At 39.8% G+C, this 20,544-nt stretch overlaps 1 protein-coding gene across 1 annotated transcript in view; it reads left to right on the top strand.

Moving 5' to 3' along the window:
• Positions 1–20,544, top strand: part of SPATA16 (spermatogenesis associated 16) — a 112,714-nt gene that overhangs the window by 76,087 nt on the left and 16,083 nt on the right. Inside the window, exon 7 of the mRNA XM_010835281.1 lies at positions 3,230–3,313. Coding sequence (XP_010833583.1) covers positions 3,230–3,313 — 84 coding nt within the window. The remainder of the gene's footprint in view (positions 1–3,229; positions 3,314–20,544) is intronic.

Below are 20,544 nucleotides of genomic sequence, written 5' to 3'. Positions count from 1 at the left end.
AATGCAAATTGATACAGCCTCTACAGATAACAGTGTGGAGATTCCTTAGAAAACTAGGAATAAAACCACCATATGTCCCAGCAATCTGACTCCTAGGCATATACCCTCAGGAAATCAAAATTGAAAAAGACATATGTAATCAAATGTTCACTGACACTCTATTTTCCAAAAGCTAGGACATGGAAGCAATCTCAACGTCTATCAGCAGAGGAATGGATAAAGAATTTGTGGTACATATATAAAATGGAATATTACATAAAAAGAAACACATTTGAGTCAGTCCTAATGAGGTGGATGGACCTAGAGCCTATTATGCAGAGTGAAGTAATTCAGAAAGAGAAAAACAATTATATACTAATGCAATGGCACCCCACTCCAGTACTCTTTGCCTGGAAAATCCCATGGACAGAGCAGCCTGGTAGGCTGTAGTCCATGGGGTCGCTAGGAGTCGGACACGACTGAGCAACTTCACTTTCACTTTTCACTTTCATACATTGGAGAAGGAAAAGGCAACCCACTCCAGTGTTCTTGCCTGGAGAATCCCAGGGACGGGGGAGCCTGGTGGGCTGCCGTCTATGGGGTCACACAGAGTCGGACACGACTGAAGCAACTTAGCAGCAGCAGCAGCAGCAATGCATATATACATATGGAAGCTAGAAAGATGGCACTGATAAACCTATCTGCAGAGCAGCAAAGGAGACACAGACATTGAGAACAGACTTACGGGCACAGCTGGGAAGGGAAGAAGGAGTGGGTGGGAGGTATGGAGAGAGGGAGAGAGTAACATGGAAACATACATTACCATATGTAAAATAGATAGCTAATGGCAATTTGCTGCATAACTCAGGGAACTCAAACCAGGGCTTGTTAACAACTTAGATGAGCAGGATGGGGAGAGAGGAGGGAGGCATGTTCAAGTAGGAGGGGACAAGGGTAAGCCTATGGCTGTTTCTACGTTTCTACTGGTTTTTGGTAGAAACCACTGTAGTACTATAAAGTAATTATCCTTCAATTAAAAATAAACAAATTTTTTTTAATTTAAAATTAAAATAGTTGGAGAAATACCTCACAGAAAAAAATCTCAAGCAGACATATATATTATAACCATAATATTAGAAACTATAGCACCTCATTTGAAAAACAATTACTAATCAGTGTGCTGGCCATTCAAAGAAAGGTAAAATTTATTCCATATAAAGCTGACGTGTTGTTGGGAAGGGCTCTTTACTCTAAGGCTCTAATTGAAGGTAGTGAAAACTAATTACAGACCTGACCGAATTCACATAACAAGGATGAGAACAACCCAAAATTATCACCTGTAATTTTCAGATAACTAAAGGAATCCTCCCTCTTTGAGCTTTGAAAGTTGTAACAAATTAATCAAGAAATGAACTGCCAACATTTATAATGTTCATCTGAATCTGCAAAAGCATATTAAATAAATATTGATATTCAAAGTAACCATTTAAAACTGTTGGAGTAGCCAAATAATAAAATTCTGCATACCAAACATTAAAACTATGAGGGAAAAAAAAGTCTATTAGTCGGTAATTATTAAGTCAAAACTGGCAATAATACTTTCTAAACCTGTATGATTTTATGCACAGAATGCCTTCTAAAAGGCTAAGTGTTTATCCTACCATTCCTAAGGCATTCAGGAGTGTAGCAACTGTGGAGCTTTCAAAGTGCATATTATAGCCAATTTTAGATGATTAATGCTCCTCTGAGATAAGAGAAAGCAAAGAAAATGTTAATTTAAGAAGCTGGCACAATGTTGATCCTGTCTTCCTGAAAAGCACACTCAAGATTTAAATGAAAAATACAGGGGAGTTTTCTGCACTTAGGTCTTCTTAACCACACATCTGCAGCTTTCTTTTTTCTGGAAATTCTTATATCTTTAAATATACAAAAAGAGCATGAAACTAGCATTACTGACATCTCTAACTAACGTATCCATGCAATACTCCACTGCCTGAAACCTTGAAAAATAAGATTTCATGGGACATTTTCGTAATTTATATACCTACTAGAAAAAAAAGTAAATGTAAAGGGATGTATATGTGCAAACCAAACATTTTTAAAAATCATGTATCATTCAAGATTTCATCATCTTAATAGATTTTGCTTTCCAAGTTCCAAGCATGGGTTAATCTAGATAATATATCCTTGAAATCCCTTTTGTGACGCTACACAAACAGTGACTACTCAGTAGAAGAGTTCTGAGTGACTCAACTACCTACCTAAAATATCTAAAGAACAGAAAGATTATCTAAGATTATCATAATGTTTGACACCATGGTGAACTGAACTGGCATTTGCTCTTCTTTAGAGAACTTTTTTTTCAGCTTCAAATGTCACATGGCTTGATGTGGCCTCATTACTTTGCAGGCACATAAATCGTCTGTGTGCAGCTGTTGCCGTTTAGTTGCTCAGTCATGTCCAACTCTTTGCAACCCCATTAACTATAGCCAGCCAGGCCTCTCTGTCCATGAGATTTCCCAGGAAAGAATACCAGAGAGGGTCACCATTTCCTTATCCAAGGGATCTTCCTGACACAGAGACTGAACCCGTGTCTCCTGCTTGGCAGGCAGATTCTTTACCACTGAGCCACCTGGAAAGCCCCAGCGTGTGTGTAGAATTATTTTCAATTGGAATATGGCAGTTTGGGGCAAAGGGTGGAATTTTAAAACTCACCTCTGAAATGGAACCTAAAGAGAAATCTCGGATATTTTGAAATTTTAGAAAAGAAAAGAATAGTAAAAGAACTTCAGTGAGCTAGATCCTTTAAGAGGTAATAAAACAACACAATTCTAGTATGGTCCTCTGGTGAGTTTTTGCATGATGCCTAGGATTATGATACATTAGCCTCAGGAGAAAACACTAAAATGCGTTCATGTACTACATGCCATTTCCCAAGAGAATTAACTACTGCCTTCATTCTTTACAACCCAAATCTGTTTTCATAAAACATCGACACCCACTACATTAAAACCTATATGTTTTCTACAAATTTTCAAGAAGAATCTTTCCATTGTTTCAATATTTTATATCTGCAATAATACTTGGTAATGACTGAAGCAGCAATGAGGTGGCAGTGTTCATTGTCGGAAAGATGAGTAATAAAATCATCAGCGTACAAATGATTTTTTAATTAGGTTTTAATCTGTGTATTTAGAGAAGTTATTTCTGGGTGAATTCCACACTGATAATTTTTATCTTGGTGCCACAGCTGCAGTCACTAATGGCAGATGCCATGGACACCCTTGAAGGAAGAAGAAACGATAAAGAACGTGTGTGGAATACAATTCAAAAGGTAAAACTTTCAGCTGAAGGAAAAAAAGATATTATTCTCAAAGAAAATATGCATTTGGGGTCAAATCTGTTTAAAGATGAAAAGGAAGTTTCTCAGCTTGTTTTATTGGTGGTTTTCTTTTTAAAACAAATGCAGCTCTCTCCCTGGAAGTATAACCAAGATGAAATGTGGACATTTATTTAATTTGTTCCTTCAGGTCTGCTGCATTTCTGACTGTGGTCCTGTACTTTTGGGGTCTCTTATCATGCTCATTTTCATGTTATATTTTCATTATCTGCTCCCTCATTATTGGTTATTTTATATATTTAAAGCCCCTTCATCAATGTTTCAATTTGCTCCCCAACCCTTTTCTCCTGTAATTGGCACTTGAGGAATAATGCATGCATTTCAGGGAACTAGAAGAAAACTAGCACGTTGATGTTTGGGGTGAAGAAATGACATACTGGTTGTTTGAAGTCGGAGAACATCTCTTCATTGGTTACCTGAGTTACACAAAACAAGCCCTGAGATGCACCTGGCCCCAGGTACTCAGGAGACTTGTGTGATACCACAAGTAGGAAGGATACTCCTACTTGTGGTATCACAAGGATACTCCTTCTGACAATGTAGGAAGGAGTAGTGTTGGTTTACAGTCCAGATGAAAGTGATAAATTCTGATCAATGTACTCCCCACTCTGCTGCTGCTGCTGCTAAGTCTCTTCAGTCGTGTCCGACTCTGTGCAACCCGGTAGACGTCAGCCCACCAGGCTCCACCATCCCTGGGATCCTCCAGGCAAGAACACTGGAGTGGGTTGCCATTTCCTTCTCCAATGCACGAAAGTGAAAAGTGAAAGTGAAGTCGCTCAGTCGTGTCCGACTCTTAGCGACCCCACGGACTGCAGCCCACCAGGCTCCTCCATCCATGGGATTTTCCAGGCAAGAGTACTGGAGTGGGGTGCCATTGCCTTCTCCGACCCTCCACTCAGTCTCCTCCAATCATGGTAAGAACCCGCAAAGGGAAAACTGGTGTCAGGAGACGTGAGAAGAAAACAACTGTTCCGTTTAAGAGGTAAAGTCAGCCAAGAGGGATTTTGATGCATTTGCAGAAATGTGTCTCTTCTGTAATCAATTCAGAGAACCTGAATTTAATGTATAAAACATTGTATATGAATGTATAGAACAGAATGTGAGTGTATAGACCAGAAATCAACTGAACTCATCTAATAGTTGTTGAATATCTACTATGCCTGAAAGATTACTGTGTGTTATGGACCTTTTGCTGGGCAAGGCAAACACAGCCCCTACCTATATGGGCCTTACCACCTAGGAAAGAAGCAGCTACTTAAACATTTATAAATATTATATTTTAAAAGTATATGTTCAGTGATTATGGGAACAAATAGAGGAATATAATCTGGTCTGAGAGGTCAGAAAATCCATCTCTGAGAAAGTGGTATTTATAAAACATTCAAAAGATAGTAGTAGCTATCTAGATGAAAAGGGAGATTTCTACACAAAGAGAAAAGCTTGTACCAAGAATGCTAAGAAAGCATGGTAAAATTGACAAAGGAACAACAAACATAGTTTAAAATGAAGTGCAAAGGCAGGAGAAATCAAATCACAGGCCTTATAAATTATGTTCAGGATTTAGAATGTTTCAGGAAGTATTTATGTGGTAAATATTTTTGAGACATTTCTAGGGCTGTAGTGGGATAACAAACTGAGGCTACAAAAATCTGGGGAGGTCAGTTATAAGGTGGTAGCATGATCTACTTTGGCAGGCACAGAGATGGAGAGGAGCAGACAGATATAAGAAATATTCAGGAAGCAAATCCACAGGCCTTATTTACTGATTGCATATGGGAGTTTAGATGACAGAAAAAGTTAGAACAATGCTCAGACTTTGGGCTTGAGCCACCAGGTGGGGAATAGGGGGAGGTTTGCTGGTGCAAAGGAAGGAAGGAAACACTTCAAAGAAGCAGCTTTGGGCTGAAAACAAACACTTTCAGAGTCCACAGAAAGCATACCAGGCATTTGAAAAGGAAGTTAATATACAGGGTGGTTAACTGGGTATGAAAATTTAGGTAACTGAAAAGGAAAACAATTTATCACAATGGAACCGTTAAAAGAAACAGCTACTATCCCTTAAGGGCTGAAGAATCAAAGGGAAGAGATTGCAATTATTGAAACTTGGAGCTGGGACCCGGCTGGGCCACAACTCAGATCTCCTACTTAGGAGGTGCTGTTTAGCTGGTGCCAGTGTCCCCGAGCTTGGAGGAGGGGTCATTAAAGACTTCTGAGGAGGGGGCATTAACCCACTGTTGCTGATGGGGAGGGAAGGAAAGCAGTTTTAATGGAGGTTATTTGGCAACTTTTGGAAAAACTAGATTTCACAGCTACTACAGAAAAGAATGTATATTTCTAGAGCAAAGAACCTTTACTGAATAGATGCTCACAGGAACCCCAGGAAGACAGGAAGTCTGCAGTCCTTTCTCCCTTGATTTTACAGTGTCCCTCTATCACCCCCCTGTTGATGGAGACAAAGAGCGGGCAAAACAGAAATGGAGTTTACAGAGTTCCAGCCCCAGCATCAAAGGGTGAAAGTGAAAGTCACTCAGTCTTGTCCAACTTGTGACACCATGGACTATACAGTCCATGGAATTCTCCAGGCCAGAATATTGAAGTGGGTAGCCTTTCCCTTCTCCAGGGGATCTTCCCAAATCAGAAATCAAACCCAGGTCTCCTGCATTGCAGGTGGATTCTTTACCAGCTGAGCCACCAAGGAAGTCCAAGAATACCGGAGTGGGTAGCCTATCCCTTCTCCAGGGGATCTTCCCAACTCCAGAATTGAACTGGGGTCTCCTGCATTGCAGGTGGATTCTTTACCAACTGAGCAATCAGGGAAGCCCCATTGGGGTTAAGGGACAAAAGGCCAATAACTGGATTTCCCTGGTGGCTCAGACAGTAAAGAATCTGCCTACAGTGTGAGAGACCTAGGTTTGATCCCTGGGTCAGGAAGATACCCTGGAGAATGGAATGACTACCCACTCTTGTATTTCTGCCTGGAGAATTCCATGGACAGAGGAGGCTGGTCGGCTACAGTCCAAGGGGTTGCTGGCACAAAACAGCATTGAAGTTAGGGTACTGCAACTAGGGCAAGATATCCAAGATGAAATACAGGAGTCTGGAGTTCTGAATAGAAGACTGAATAGAGAGAGATATTTCTAAATCATTGGCAAACTGGTGATAACTGAAATCATTTGAGTGAGTGGCATGGCAGAGAAAGAGCAAATAATGAGAAAACAGCTTTGAGGAGCACATTTCAAATTTAGGAGGAAAACTCTACAAAGGAGACTAAGAAGGAATGATAGGGCAAACCAAAGTTAGAGGTAAACCAAACCTAAGGCTCATGGGAGTCAATCAATATAATTAAATATTTGTGCTTACTACAGAAAGAATTGTTAGCACAGAGGGTAGCAAACTAGAGCCCATAGGTCCAAAACCAACCATGTACTTATATTTGTAAACAGAGTTTACTACACATAGCCATGCCATTCATTTAAGTATTATCTATGTCACCTTGGCCAAGTTGAATAGTTGCCATGAAGACCATATAGCTCACAAAGCCTAAAATAGTTGCTATCTGAAAAGTGAAGTGAAAGTGTTAGTCACTCAGTTTGTGTCTGACTCTTTGTGGTCCCATGGACTGTAGCCTTCCAGGCTCCTCTGTCCATGGTATTCTCTAGGCAACTAGAGTGGGTTGCCATTCCCTTCTTCAGGGGATCTTCCCCACCCAGGGACTGAACCTGGGTCTCCTGCATTGCAGGCAGGCTCTTTAGCATCCAAGCCATCAAGGAAGCCCCCTCCAGCCCCCCTGCTGTACCCTTGTGCCCTGGTTTAAACCAGTATCCCTCCACGAAATATTTGCATTTGTACAGTAAACATATATATTTACAAATCCAAGCGATAACAGAATAGTCCAATTATGAAATTCCAGCCAAAAAGGGGGAAGAGGGATTGATGTTTGTCTACACCTGCCTGTACTTTGTAGGCAAAGTTTCACCTGACCCTAAGCTGGTGATCTGATGTCCACATTCACAGGAGAACTTAGCCAGCAGCTTCACACTTTGTCCTCACTGCAGTTACTCTACTGCTGTGTTAAATATCATCCCAAATATAGTGCTTTAGAACAAAATTATCTGCCACAGGTCTGTGGGTTGACTAGACTCAGCCAGGTGGTTCTTGCTTGCTATCTCTCCTGCAGTTCAATCAGATGACTTCTGCGCCTTGGGCTGGAGTCACCTGACAGCTAAAATGTTCTGGACTCTAGGATGACTCCCTCATATGGTTGATATCTGATATTAGTCAGCTGAGACATTGACTGGAGTGGCTAAATATGGCCTCTTCATGTGAATTAGGCTTTAAATAGCACAAGAGCTGGGTTCCAAGAGGAAGTATCTCAAGAAAAAGGAAGTAAAAGCCATCAGTCTTCTAAAAGACTAAGTCCAGATCTAGGATAGCAACTGTCACCACATTCTATCGATCAAAGCAGTCGTAGGCCAGCCCTGAATCACAGGATTGGAGAAACAGATTGCAGTTTTTCCAAGTGGAGTGATATGTACATTTGTGGACAGAATGAGGTGATAGCATTCGTCTTAAGAGATAAGCTTTAGCAGTGGAGCCATGGATTGGGGCCCCAGACTGAAAAACATATCTGCAAGCAAGCAGGAGTCAGGAGAATAGTCAAGTTCAAGTCCTCTGAGATTGGAACACCTCAGAACCACTCCACCCAACCACCGGGTAACTAGAAAGACTCACTGGTGAGCAGCCAATCTTTGCAAATTAAAAGCCCTGATAATGATCCCAGCTTTCTAAATGGAAGCTCCTGAGAGATCTTTAGGAAGATGTGAATGGGAAGGAACAGGGTGCCAAATTTTTCCCAAGGGCTTTTAATTTGGTTAATGCGACGCTACAAAGCATGATCGTATCACTTTCAGACGATTCCGGTAGCAAGTAAGTAATTTCCTTTTACTGCTACAGAGTTAATTTGCATGTGCAGGAAAAAAAAAATAATTAAAAAAAAAAAAGCTAATTGTACAAGCTACACTATGTTCTGAGCCCACTAGAAGTTGATATCAGCATCACCACCTCTGAGATCTGTTATCTGTAATAGAAACAGCTGTTGTACCTAATGAAAACACTTGAAATTTTCATCTGAAGCAGCAGAATTATAGCAGCACCTCCCAGTTCCATGGAGTTAAAGGGTCTGTCAGAATCCCTATTACCTAACACAATTTTCAGAGCTCCACTTTGTTATAGGTGTATGAAAAGACTCTCAAGACGAAATCTGATTCATGAGTGCTGACCTCCTGTCTATATTTTGTTATCTTTGAGATTTCTCTAAGGACCCAGAAAGAGAAAGAGTGTGACAATTGTGTTTATTTTCCAATTCACCAGAACTAAAACACTGTATATTCTTTATAGAGTTTTAGGAAAGTGACTCTTGTTTTGGTTTGGCTTTACAGAATATTTCCTTTCCAGTAATTAACTCCAGAAAGATATATATATGTATGTTGGTTTAGCTGTACAAATACAAAAATAAGCAGATTATGTTTTTTAAAAAGGTGCGGTTAATTTTCTCATGTTGGAAAGTCCCTTGCCACAATAGGATTCTTTAAATAAGAGTGTTACACTTTGCCTAACTTTAGTCTGTAACAAAAATATCTGAGAAAATACACCCTTTTGAATAACAGGTCCTGTTACCACACTGCTCATTCCTGCAATCAGTGTCAGGGGCAGACACTGTTCCTGACATTGGAGATACAGCCATGAAAAAGCAGTGCCCTCATGATATTTGCATTCTGCTAGAGAAAAGTAGGCAATAAACTATCTAAAGAAATATGGAATATAAGTAACACATGCCAGGAAAGGAAAATGGAGAGTAGCAGATGATTGCAACTGCAATAGAATAGTCAGGGCAGGATTCGCTGAGGTGATGACTGAATGAATATCTGAAAAAAATGCAAACCATGCAAATATCTGGTGAGAAGCATTCCAAGTAAAGGAAACAGCAAACGTGAGACCCTGAGATTGGAGAGTGCCTACCAGGTACAAGATCTGCAAGGAGAGCAAGATGACTGGAGTAGAATGACAAGAGTAATAGGAGATGAAACGAGAGAGGAGAGGATGTCATGCCTTATCAAACAAAAACAAAAACTACTCTAAGCTGCTGAATTGAGACCACATTGAAGAGGGCAAGGGCAGAGTCAGGGAGTCTAGTTAGGAGGTAACTGCAGTGATACGGGAGAGGAATACTGGTGGCTTGAACCCTGAACCCAGTGGCTATAAGAAGTGGTCAGATTCTGTCTTCTATCCACAAGAAGAACAAAAGCTTATTTATAGGGAGGCTAATACAGTGAAAAAACATCCTGAACTAACATTCAGAGACCTGGGTCTGTCGCAAATTAGCTCGAATCCATGTCTTTTCTCCAGGCCTCAGTTTTCTCATCTGTAAAATAAGGATAATGAACTAAGATTCAAAATCCCCTCTCTGCTCTGAAAAACTGGGTCTTTTGAAAGTCAGACCATCAAAATGAAAGAAGAATTAATGTTTACTGAGCTCTTAATACAAGCCAACACTCTTATTCACTTTATATACACCAACTCACTAACCCTCACATAGGGTAAAAGGAATAATTTATTGTAAACAGAGAAGTTTAGCAATTTTCCTAAAATCCCACTGTTGGTAAGTGGTGGAGTCAGAATTTGATCTGACCTTAGAGCCTAATCTCTTTCTTGAGAGAAGCCCAAGCTTTGTGCAACTGAAAAAGCCCAACCAACCAGCATTATTTTATGTATGGCTGAGCATTCAGGTATGAGACCAAAAGGAGAATTATGGTGACCTCCAATCAAAGTAAAATCTGTCCAGTTTGTCTATCTTCAGTTCTTAAAATAAAGTTCTTTCAATCTGAGCCAAAGAGGTCACTAAGGAATTTTTGGTTTAGTCTCCCTCTGTAATCCACGGGTATAGGCTCCTCCTCAGCTGCTCCCTAGTTCTCCATCTATAACCAGAAACTATACAAAGCCTCAATCTACAAATTCTTGACCATGAATTCAGGTCCCACTTGTGAGATCTTAGGCAAATCACAGCCTACTGAGAAATACAGTGTCTTCACATACTTAATAACTTCAGGGTCTATGATTTTGTGTTACTGTGCATTGAATCCTAAGACTTATAATGCACTAGACCTGAAGGAAATAGAAAAAGGAATCTGTAGAAAAAGGAGTCTTTTTAAAGAAAAAAAGATGCCAACTGTTAAGTTGGAACATTCTTATTTCTTCTCACCAGAGACTCAGTTTAGAGAAACATTTAAGCAACACTGTCTACAATTCAGAAGACAAAGTTATTGGCTCTTCATTTACAAAGTCTAAATTTCACACTGCGAAGACCAAAATTTAATCTGGTATGACATGAAATATTGTCTTATTCTGATACGCCTCTAGATCTGATTTGAGACTAAATAAAGAGAAATAAAACTTTGTTACTTTAAAAGTAATGAGAGATACTTCGGCATCTAATCATAATCCTATGAATTTTCATGAGAAAAAAATGCTACCTTAAAATTTCAAATAATAAAATATAACCCAGTACATCATAATCCTTCATGAATCCAACAAATGGAGTTTAGGTGGATATCTTTAAACTTTAAAGCTTAAAGCATCCATGTGAATTCATTATAAAATATTTAGCTTTGGGGGTTCCTTTTTAATCTCAAAATCTTAACTTATAAATCATACTCACTGTCAAACAGAAATGACATTCATTGATTCACTCATTTGCTTTTTAAGATAAAAGGGGGATAGAATTGTATATCACTTAGCAACTCTGTTCTATGCAAGGCTGCTGACATGGGCAGACCATGCAGGGGAAAGCACAAATTGGTGAGATGGGCTGGGGCAGTTAACCAACCAAGAGGGAGAGAAAAGAACAAATCGGAGCACTTTGTTTACTTTCCACATCAGCATTCAAATCTGAGTATTTCCAGCAACTCTGCTGAGAGAGACTACACGTGTGGCACTATCTGTCTTTCATTGGCCAGGCATCTGGGCTGACTAATACGCAGTTGGGACGTGCCGTTGTGTCTGTCTGACAGGACTGCCTTCTTGTCAAAGATTCAGCAACCATACCACTCATTTGCAAAGCAGTTTTTCCAGCAATCAGGCTTTTCCTGTGTGTCTTGTTCTTTAAGGAGTCTCCACAGATTTACTGCAATTTGATTATGAATCTTTTCCGCTTCTGGTTATGGGCTTCTTCATTAGCATATCCCCAAATTCCTTTACGGTGTGTGCTCTGAGCACTGCTAAGCAGTTTCGTCCATGGCATAATGCAGATCATGCACAGAAACCCAAGTGCTCTTTTGCTGACCATGCTGAGGGGAAGGAGGCAGGGAGGCAAGTCCCAAGGGGCTGAAGAGGCCAGGTGCCTGGAATAAATAAATCATTGCAATTCCTGGGACAATGAATCTGTGCCAGTAAGTGTCTAAACTGGCAACTGTAGTGGAGGAGCCTTTACCAAAGCACTGGCAGACCCTCCTGACTGTGGTCCGAGGCTGAGCCCTGCAACTGTCAGACCTGGAGGGAGGACCTTCCTCAGACAGACAGCAAAGCCATGTCTAGCCTGGCAAGCAGAGAAAGCCGAGAACCTCAGTTCTGGACATCTCCCCTGGCCACTGTGCAACACTCCAAATATTGATACATGGTGAATTTCAATCACCACTTAAATCGAACAAAATCTTTCTCCTCTGACTTAAAGGAAAAAGTATGTGGTTAATTTGTTAAACATTTTCAGTAGCTGCATTTGCTAGTCACTCACTTTCCACCTGTATTCGGCCTTTCCTCCAAACTGAGAATATCTCTCATATACTTTGTTGGCTAAAAGTATTCTGAAACTTTGATGATTTTGCAAGAAATTTCTGCAGCAGAAACATTTCTGTGTAGGAGTCAGATCTATTATGGCTCTCATCTAGGGAGCATGAATCTAGAAACTGTGCCTCTTTAACCAGGAGTTTATCAAGGGTTAGACAAAACTAATCAGCCATTGATTAGGTCCTCACATACTTAATAAAATACTGTGATATCCAACAAATTCTTAAACTATGTTAGTCTATTGAAAGTTTGCTTTTGAATAACTATTACAATGGAAACAGGCTATAGAAAAAATTATTTCAGCTAAATAATGTGATAAAAAATGAATAATGTGGTGATGACAAATATCATCAATGATGAATACTGATCTCTTAGTATATGTGAAGCACTTCAAGACGTTATCATATTTAATGACTGCAACAATCCTATGAGAGATGTCATTATCTCTCCTTTGGAAAATGAGGGAAAGAGCTTTGTAGAATTAACAAGGAAACAAGCCTACATTGAAGGGACAGTGTTTGGTTTTGAATCAAGTTTGTTTGGGTCAAAGGTTCTGTTCCTAGTCATTAACTAGAACACTAATGTTAAACCAAATCCAGCTACTAAAATTTAATGGTGCAAAGAACACTGCCTGACCCAAGCTCAGATTCTGTAAGACAACCAAGAAGACAGTCTTTGAATCTGCTTTTCAGCAGTGAGTGGCGATAGGAGGATTGCAAGCCATCCTATTCTAGATCACAGCTCACAGAACCAGATGATGACTTACCCAGACTGCTTTGCAGCAGATGCATGACCAAAGCTGAAGCATGGTACCCACTAGCCCCTGGAACATGGTACTCTTATTGTCCTCCTTCACCATGTCTCCCTTTATAGACCTATCTGTTTAGGTTGCTTTGAGAGCTTACCATTTTCCTTCTTCCTGCAACAGCAGAACCCCACAAGAACAGCTTGGAAGTCTGGTCATTCCTGTAGTATTTCTACTATGGCTTACACTTTCTGGTGCATTAACTAAGCACTTTGAAATGCACCAGGATCTCCATGAATACACAATTTCAGAAGCACATATTCCTGTGACCCTTGCAGACCTTACCTCCCAGCACAGAGGCATATGTTCAAGACTGGCCAGCACATTGTTTACTCTTCCTCTTCCAGGAAGCCCTCCCTGCCTGTCCCATTAGTGAGCTAATAACATAAGGAAGTGACTAAAACAGAAATTGGAAATACTCATATTACTCCAAACCTACTAGTATTTTTATCTCTGTAAAAACTTTTCTAAATACATCTTTCAGAAGTTCAGTGAAATATTCTGGGGCAAGGGAGGGGAGCATATATCTCAATGTCATTTGAACTGAAGAGTGAGTTTGCCATTCATTCTAAAAGTTACTGTCTCTAAATTACCTAAGTATCTCCTTTGCTTGGCAGCCAGCAATGTATAGGTTAAGTTGCAATCCTTTGTAATTCTGAAGAATAACAAAATATTCAGCTTACACCACTTAGTAGCTAAATGAACCATAGGACATCTTCCATTCTGTATTGAAAGTAGGATTAACAAGTTCAGAGTAATTGACTTGTGGCTCATTCAGTAATTTATAGTGGGCTCATTAGACCTTTCATCTTTTGGAGAAGGGCAAAATAAAACTGCCTTTACATGCAGCCCTAAAGGAAGGTATGGATCATTTATCATTCTGATTACAACTTTCTTAAAGTGTACATGTGGAGGAAGGAACAACACCATAATCTAAAACACACACAAATGCTACAAGCACCAACACACCCGTATCTCTTAGCATCATCAAAACTGTGTGTGTAAAACATATGTGTGAAGTGAAGTCACTCAGTCATGTCTGACTCTTTGTGAACCCATGGACTGTAGCCTACCAGGCTCCTCAGTCCATGGGATTTTCCAGGCAAGAATACTGGAGTGGGTTGCCATTTCCTTCTCCAGGGGATCTTCCCGACCCAGGGATCAAACCCAGGTCTCCCGCATTGTTAGGCAGATGCTTTACCATCTGAGCTACCAGGGAAGCCCTATAACTGCTTAAATGGCTTTTTGCTGGATAAGAGATTCTGGAGAATATGAGGTGGCTAGTGAAATTTGGACCTAAATTAGAGAGCCTAACCCAGAGACAGGATAAAGTTAGTCTTTCTTATTGAATTTGAAAGATAATCAAGAAGATTTTAATTTCCTAATACCTTTGATGGAGAGGATACCCCCTTCAGCCTCAGTTATTCACTTCATCATAATGATAAAAATATTTAGAAGCAACTGGGAAAACAGATTCAAGAAATAAAAATACATCTTCCTGAGAAATAAAGGTCAGAAATTATTTTTTTTAAAGCCATGATGGGAGGACTTCCACTTACAGGAATATGGAAGAGACATGCTTTTCCCTATTCCTCACATTAAGCACAACTTTGGACATTATATGTAAAACAAATATAAGACACTGAAAGGTGGGATGAAAAGAGAAATGACCTAGAGTCCTGAGCAATAACATGGTGATGAGTTCACTGGATTTTCTTTTATTTACTTATTTTTTTGCTTCAGACATTCCACACTTGATGATGAAACCTAGTAACACAGAAACAAACAAAACAAAAACCCCAACAAAATCCTGCTCCCTCCAGCCAAAGGACAAGGAAAAAGGCAGCCTGTGCTCAGTACTCAGTTGTATCTAACTGTTTGCAACCCCATGGACTATAGCCTGCCAGGTTCCTCTGTCCATGAGATTGTCCCGAAAAGAATACTGAAGTGGGCTGCCATTTCCGCCCCCAGGGAATCTTCCCAACCCAGTGATTCAACCCAGGTGCCCTGCATTGCAGGCAGATTCTTCACCTCTGAACCACTGAAGATGGAACGCTCTTAGGCAAATAATCATTCTGCTCCAGCCAAACACCACAGGGGGGAAAAAAAAAGGAAATCCAAACCCCCATCCACATCAGCAAAGCCCAAGTAAGGAGTTAGAATTCTACCTTCATTGGGCTATAATAAGGTGTCTCAGCCTTCCCACCCTAAAAGGTTGGTGTCAAAGAAACCAAATAGGGAGGCTGAATGTTCATCCCCACTAGGTATGGTGTCAGAGGAGTCCTAGTAGATGGTCAGGATTTTCACCAGCCCCCAACAATCATGAGCTTCCCGTCTCAGTGTGACGTCAGTGAAGGCCACATGAGGAGTAGTGATGAGGTACTGCTAGAGAGTTATCAGTGCAAACATAGTGAGGAGCTTGAATGTTTGAATGCTCATCCCTATCCGAAAGTAATGAGGAACCCCTTCCTCAAGTCAATGGAGACTGAGTGTAGAACTTGAACTTCTATCCCCACCTGTCAGTAATGAGGCAATGCCCCTCCCATCTTTTGCCATAGCATGGTCAGAAAAATTCAGCTTAAGCCGAAGTCTTAAATAGGATCCAGATCTCATAATATTAGTACCCTAAATGTCCAGATTTCAACTGAAGATGACGCATCATACCAAGAAACAGGAAGATCTCAAATTGAATGATAAAAGACAATCAACTGATGCTAACATAAAGATGTTAGAGCTATTATAATTATTCTGACAAAGATTTTAAAGAGGCCATCATAAAAATGTCTAAGCTATTAGAAACATCTTAAAACAAATTGTAAAATGTCATCAGACTACACTACAAGGCTACAGTAATCAAAACAGTATGGTACTAGCACAAAAATCTAGCATATAGATCAATGGAACAGAATAGAAAGTCCAGAAATAAGCTCACAAATTTATGGTCAATTAATCTACAACAAAGGAGGCAAGAATATGCATGGGGAAAAACAATCTTTTCACTAAGTGGTGGTGGGGAAACTGGACAGCTACATGTGAAAGAATGAACTTAGAACATTTTATCACACAATATACCAAAATAAACTCAAAATGGATTGAAGACCTAAATGGAAGACTAGAAAGCAAAACTTCAAGAAAAAAACATAGGCATAACATTCTTTGACATAAATTGTAGTAATATTTTGAGATCTGTTTCCTAATACAAAGGAGACAAAAGCAAAAATTAATAAATGGACTCAATTAAACTTATAACCTTTTGCACAGCAAAGTAAATGTACAACAAAACAAAAAAGACAGCCTACTTCATGGGAGAAAAGTATTTGAAAATAATATGACTGATAACAGGTTAACATCCAAAATATGTAAACAGCTCATACAACTCAATATCAAAAAAAGAAACAACCCAATTTAAAAATGGGCAGAAGACTAGAATAGACATCTTCCAAAGAATACAAAGATGGCTAATGGGCACATGAAAAAATGCTCAACACAGTTAATCATCAGGGAAATACAAATCGAAGCCACAATGAGATCACCTGTCAGAATGACTATCGTAAAAAGAATACAAATAACAAATGTTGGTGAGGATATGGAGAAAAGAAAACACTTGTACATTTTTGGTGGGAATGTAAATTGCTGCAACCACTATGGAAAACTGTATGGAGGTTCCTCAAAAAACTAAAAGTAGGACTACCATATGATCCAACAATTCCGCTTCTGGGTATATATCAAAAATAAACCCATAAACATTCATTTGAAAAGATGTTCATAGCAACCCCAATGTTCATAGCAACATTATTTACAATAGCCAAGATATGGAAACAACCTAAGTACCCATCAACAAATGAATAGATAAGATGTGACATATATATACATATATTCCATTGTGTGTGTATATGTATTTATGTATATTGATACATACTCAGCCACAAAAAAGAATAAAATTTTGCCACTTGCAACAATGTGGATGGACCTAGAGAGTATCAGATCAGATCAGTCGCTCAGCCAGGCCTCCCTGTCTATCACCAACTCCTGGAGTTCACCCAGACTCACGTCCATCGACTCAGTGATGCCATCCAGCCATCTCATCCTCTGGCGTCCCCTTCTCCTCTTGCCCCCAGTGCCTCCCAGCATCAGAGTCTTTTCCAATGAGTCAACTCTTTGCATGAAGCGGCCAAAGTACTGGAGTTTCAGCTTTAGCATCATTTCTTCCAAAGAAATCCCAGGACTGATCTCCTTCAGAATGGACTGGTTGGATCTCCTTGCAGTCCAAGGGGCTCTCAAGAATCTTCTCCAACACCACAGTTCAAAAGCATCAATTCTTCAGTGCTCAGCCTTCTTCACAGTCCAACTCTCACATCCATACATGACCACAGGAAAAACCATAGCCTTGACTAGATGATCCTTTGTTGGCAAAGTAACGTCTCTGCTTTTGAACATGCTATCTAGGTTGGTCATAACTTTCCTTCCAAGGAGTAAGCGTCTTTTAATTTCATGGCTGCAATCACCATCTGTAGTGATTTTGGAGCCCAGAAAAATAAAGTCTGACACTCTTTCCCCATCTATTTCCCATGAAGTGATGGGACCGGATGCCATGATCTTCGTTTTCTGAATGTTGAGCTTTAAGCCAACTTTTTCACTCTCCTCTTTCACTTTCATCAAGAGGCTTTTGAGTTCCTCTTCACTTTCTGCCATAAGGGTGGTGTCATCTGCATATCTGAGATTATTGATATTTCTCCCAGCAATCTTGATTCCAGCTTGTGTTTCTTCCAGTCCAGCATTTCTCATGATGTAGTCTTCATAGAAGTTAAATAAACAGGGTGACAATATACAGCCTTTATGCTTAGTGAAATAAGTCAGAGGAAGAAAAATACTTTATTTTATCATATATATATATATGGACTCTAAAAAATAAAACAAATTAATATAACAAAAAAGAAAGAGAATCACAGATATAGAAAATAAACTAGAGGGAAGGGGATCAGCAAGACAGAGGTAGGGGATTAAGAGGTACAAACTACCATTTATAAACTGCAGGGATATTTTGCACAGCATAGGGAATATAGCTAATATTTCATACTATAAATGAAGTATAATCTATAAAAAATTAAGTCACTATGTGACTTAATTTGTGACTAATATTGTATATCAATTACACTTCAATTAAAAAAAAATAGAGACAGATGACATCCCTGGTGGTCCGGTGGTTAAGAATCACCTTCCAAGGCAGAGGACACAGGTTCAATCCCTGGTCTAGGAACTAAGGCCCCACATGCATGGGGCAACTAAGCTCACACGTTGCAACCACTAAGCCTAAGCACCAGAACTGAGAGCCTGCCTACCACAACTAAGACCCAACACAGCCAAAAATAAATAAATATCTTTAAAAAAGAGACAGAAACTCAGCAAAGAAATGGAAGACATACGAAGAAACAAGTAGAAATTTTAGAATTGCAAATACAGTAACCAAAATGAAAAACTCAATGAAGGGGCTCAACAGCCTAATGAAGAGGAAATAATCAATGAAATGAAGATTGTTGTTTAGTCACTACATTGTGTCCAATTCTCTGCGGTCCCATAGACTGTAGCCTATCAGGTTCCTCTGTTCATGGGATATCCCAGGCAAGGATACTGGAGTGGGTTGCCATTTCCTTCTCCAGGGATCTTCCCAATCCAGAGATAGAACCCACATCTCCTGCATTGGCAGGAGGATTCTTTACCACTGAGACAGCAGGAAAGTCTGAAATGAAGATAAAATAATACAAATTACCCAACTGGAACAAGAGAGAAAATAGATCAGAAAATAAAATGAAAAGAACCTCAAGGAGCTGTGAGTCTATAACATCATATCTAACATTCATGTTATCAGAATCCCAGAAAGATAGGAGAAAAGGGATAGGAATGAAAAAGTACCTAAAGAAATAATAGCTTAAAATTTCCATAATTTGGCAAAAGACAGAAACTACAGACTGAAAAATTTCAGTGAACCCCGAATAAGATAAACTCAAATTCACACCAGGATGCAGCATGGTCAAACTTCTAAAAACTAAAGACAAAGACAGATCTTGAAAACATCAAAAAAGAAATGATTCACTAACTATTAGGGGGAAAACAATTTGAATGACAGTGAATTTTTCAGTTAAAAAAACTGGGGCCAGAAAATGCTACACCCAATGAAAACAGCTTTCAGGAATTAAGAGGAAATCAAGACATTCTCAGATGAAGGAAAACTAAGAGAATTTGTCATCAGCCAACTCACTCTAAAAAAAAAAAAAAAAAGAGGCTGAAGAAAATTTCCTAAATAGAAAGGAAACAATAAAAGAAAGATCTTTAAAATATCAAGAAAAGTGAAAGAACACAAGCAAAAATATGATTAAAAACAGCAGACTGTCCTCGTCATTATGTTTGATGATTCAAGCAAAAATAACAACATCATTTAATATGATTCTAAATATACATGGAGTTCTGTGTTTGGTTCTACATATGAGGGGCTGGGAAGTCACCACTCTATCCTAAAAGTCAGTAATTCTTCTTGGATCGATGAGACAGTGGATGACACAAGACAAAACACTGCTCCAAAGACGGAAGAGACTAACGGATTAATACAGGGAGATATGGCTTTCTGGAGCAGAGACTTACAAGCAGAAACTGCTATGGGAACCAGTACTGGCTTTGTTAAGCTGGAATTATAATTGACAAATTGCTGGACACTCAGTGCAGACAACTCTGAGTATTACAAACTCTAAGGGGACCCAGTCTAGGAGTTATGCAATATTATGCAATTTACCTCCAGGAGTTAATGCTAAGTATCAGAGAAAAATCCCCTTGGGCCTCTGGAAGGAACCACTCTGAAATATACAAAACACTCTTTCCTTCTTAGTAAGGCTTGCCCTCAGAAGAAACCAGTTAAACAGAGCATACCTTTTGGTGTATTATCAGGGCCTAAGTGACCTAGGAAAGGAAAATACCCAACTCCAGCCCACTCTAGCCATCCTGTCCCGTGTAAGGAGGAGTAGGTGGGGAACTGAGGAACACTTGTGAAGTTCACAGTCCAAGGCATGGGTTCAGTAAAAGACTGAAATCTAATCTTAGAACTGTAGAATGCTTCCCCTCTCCTCACACTGTGTAGTTTAGTCGCTAAGTCCTATCTGACTCTTGCGACCCCATGGCCTGTAGCCCACCAAGCTCCTTTGTCCATGGAATTTCCCAGACAAGAATACTGGAGTGGGTTGCCATTTTCTTCTCAAGGGGATCTTCCCAACCCAGTTATCAAAACCAGGTCGCCTGTATTGCAGGCGGACTTTGGCATCACAGGTGAATTCTTTACCAACTGAGCCACAAAGGAAGCCTTCTCCTCACATTCAGTTCAGTTCAGTTCAGTTCAGTCAGTCACTCAGTTGAGTCCGACTCTTTGCAACCCCATGAATCCCAGCATGCCAGGCCTCCCTGTCCATCACCAACTCCTGGAGTTCACTCAAACTCACGTCCATCAAGTTGGTGATGCCATCCAGCCATCTCATCCTCT

Source organism: Bison bison, unplaced genomic scaffold (assembly GCF_000754665.1).
Source record: "Bison bison bison isolate TAMUID 2011002044 unplaced genomic scaffold, Bison_UMD1.0 scf7180017864040, whole genome shotgun sequence".
In the NCBI taxonomy this organism is placed as follows: domain Eukaryota; kingdom Metazoa; phylum Chordata; class Mammalia; order Artiodactyla; family Bovidae; genus Bison; species Bison bison.
This window is presented reverse-complemented; position numbering and strand designations above follow the sequence as displayed.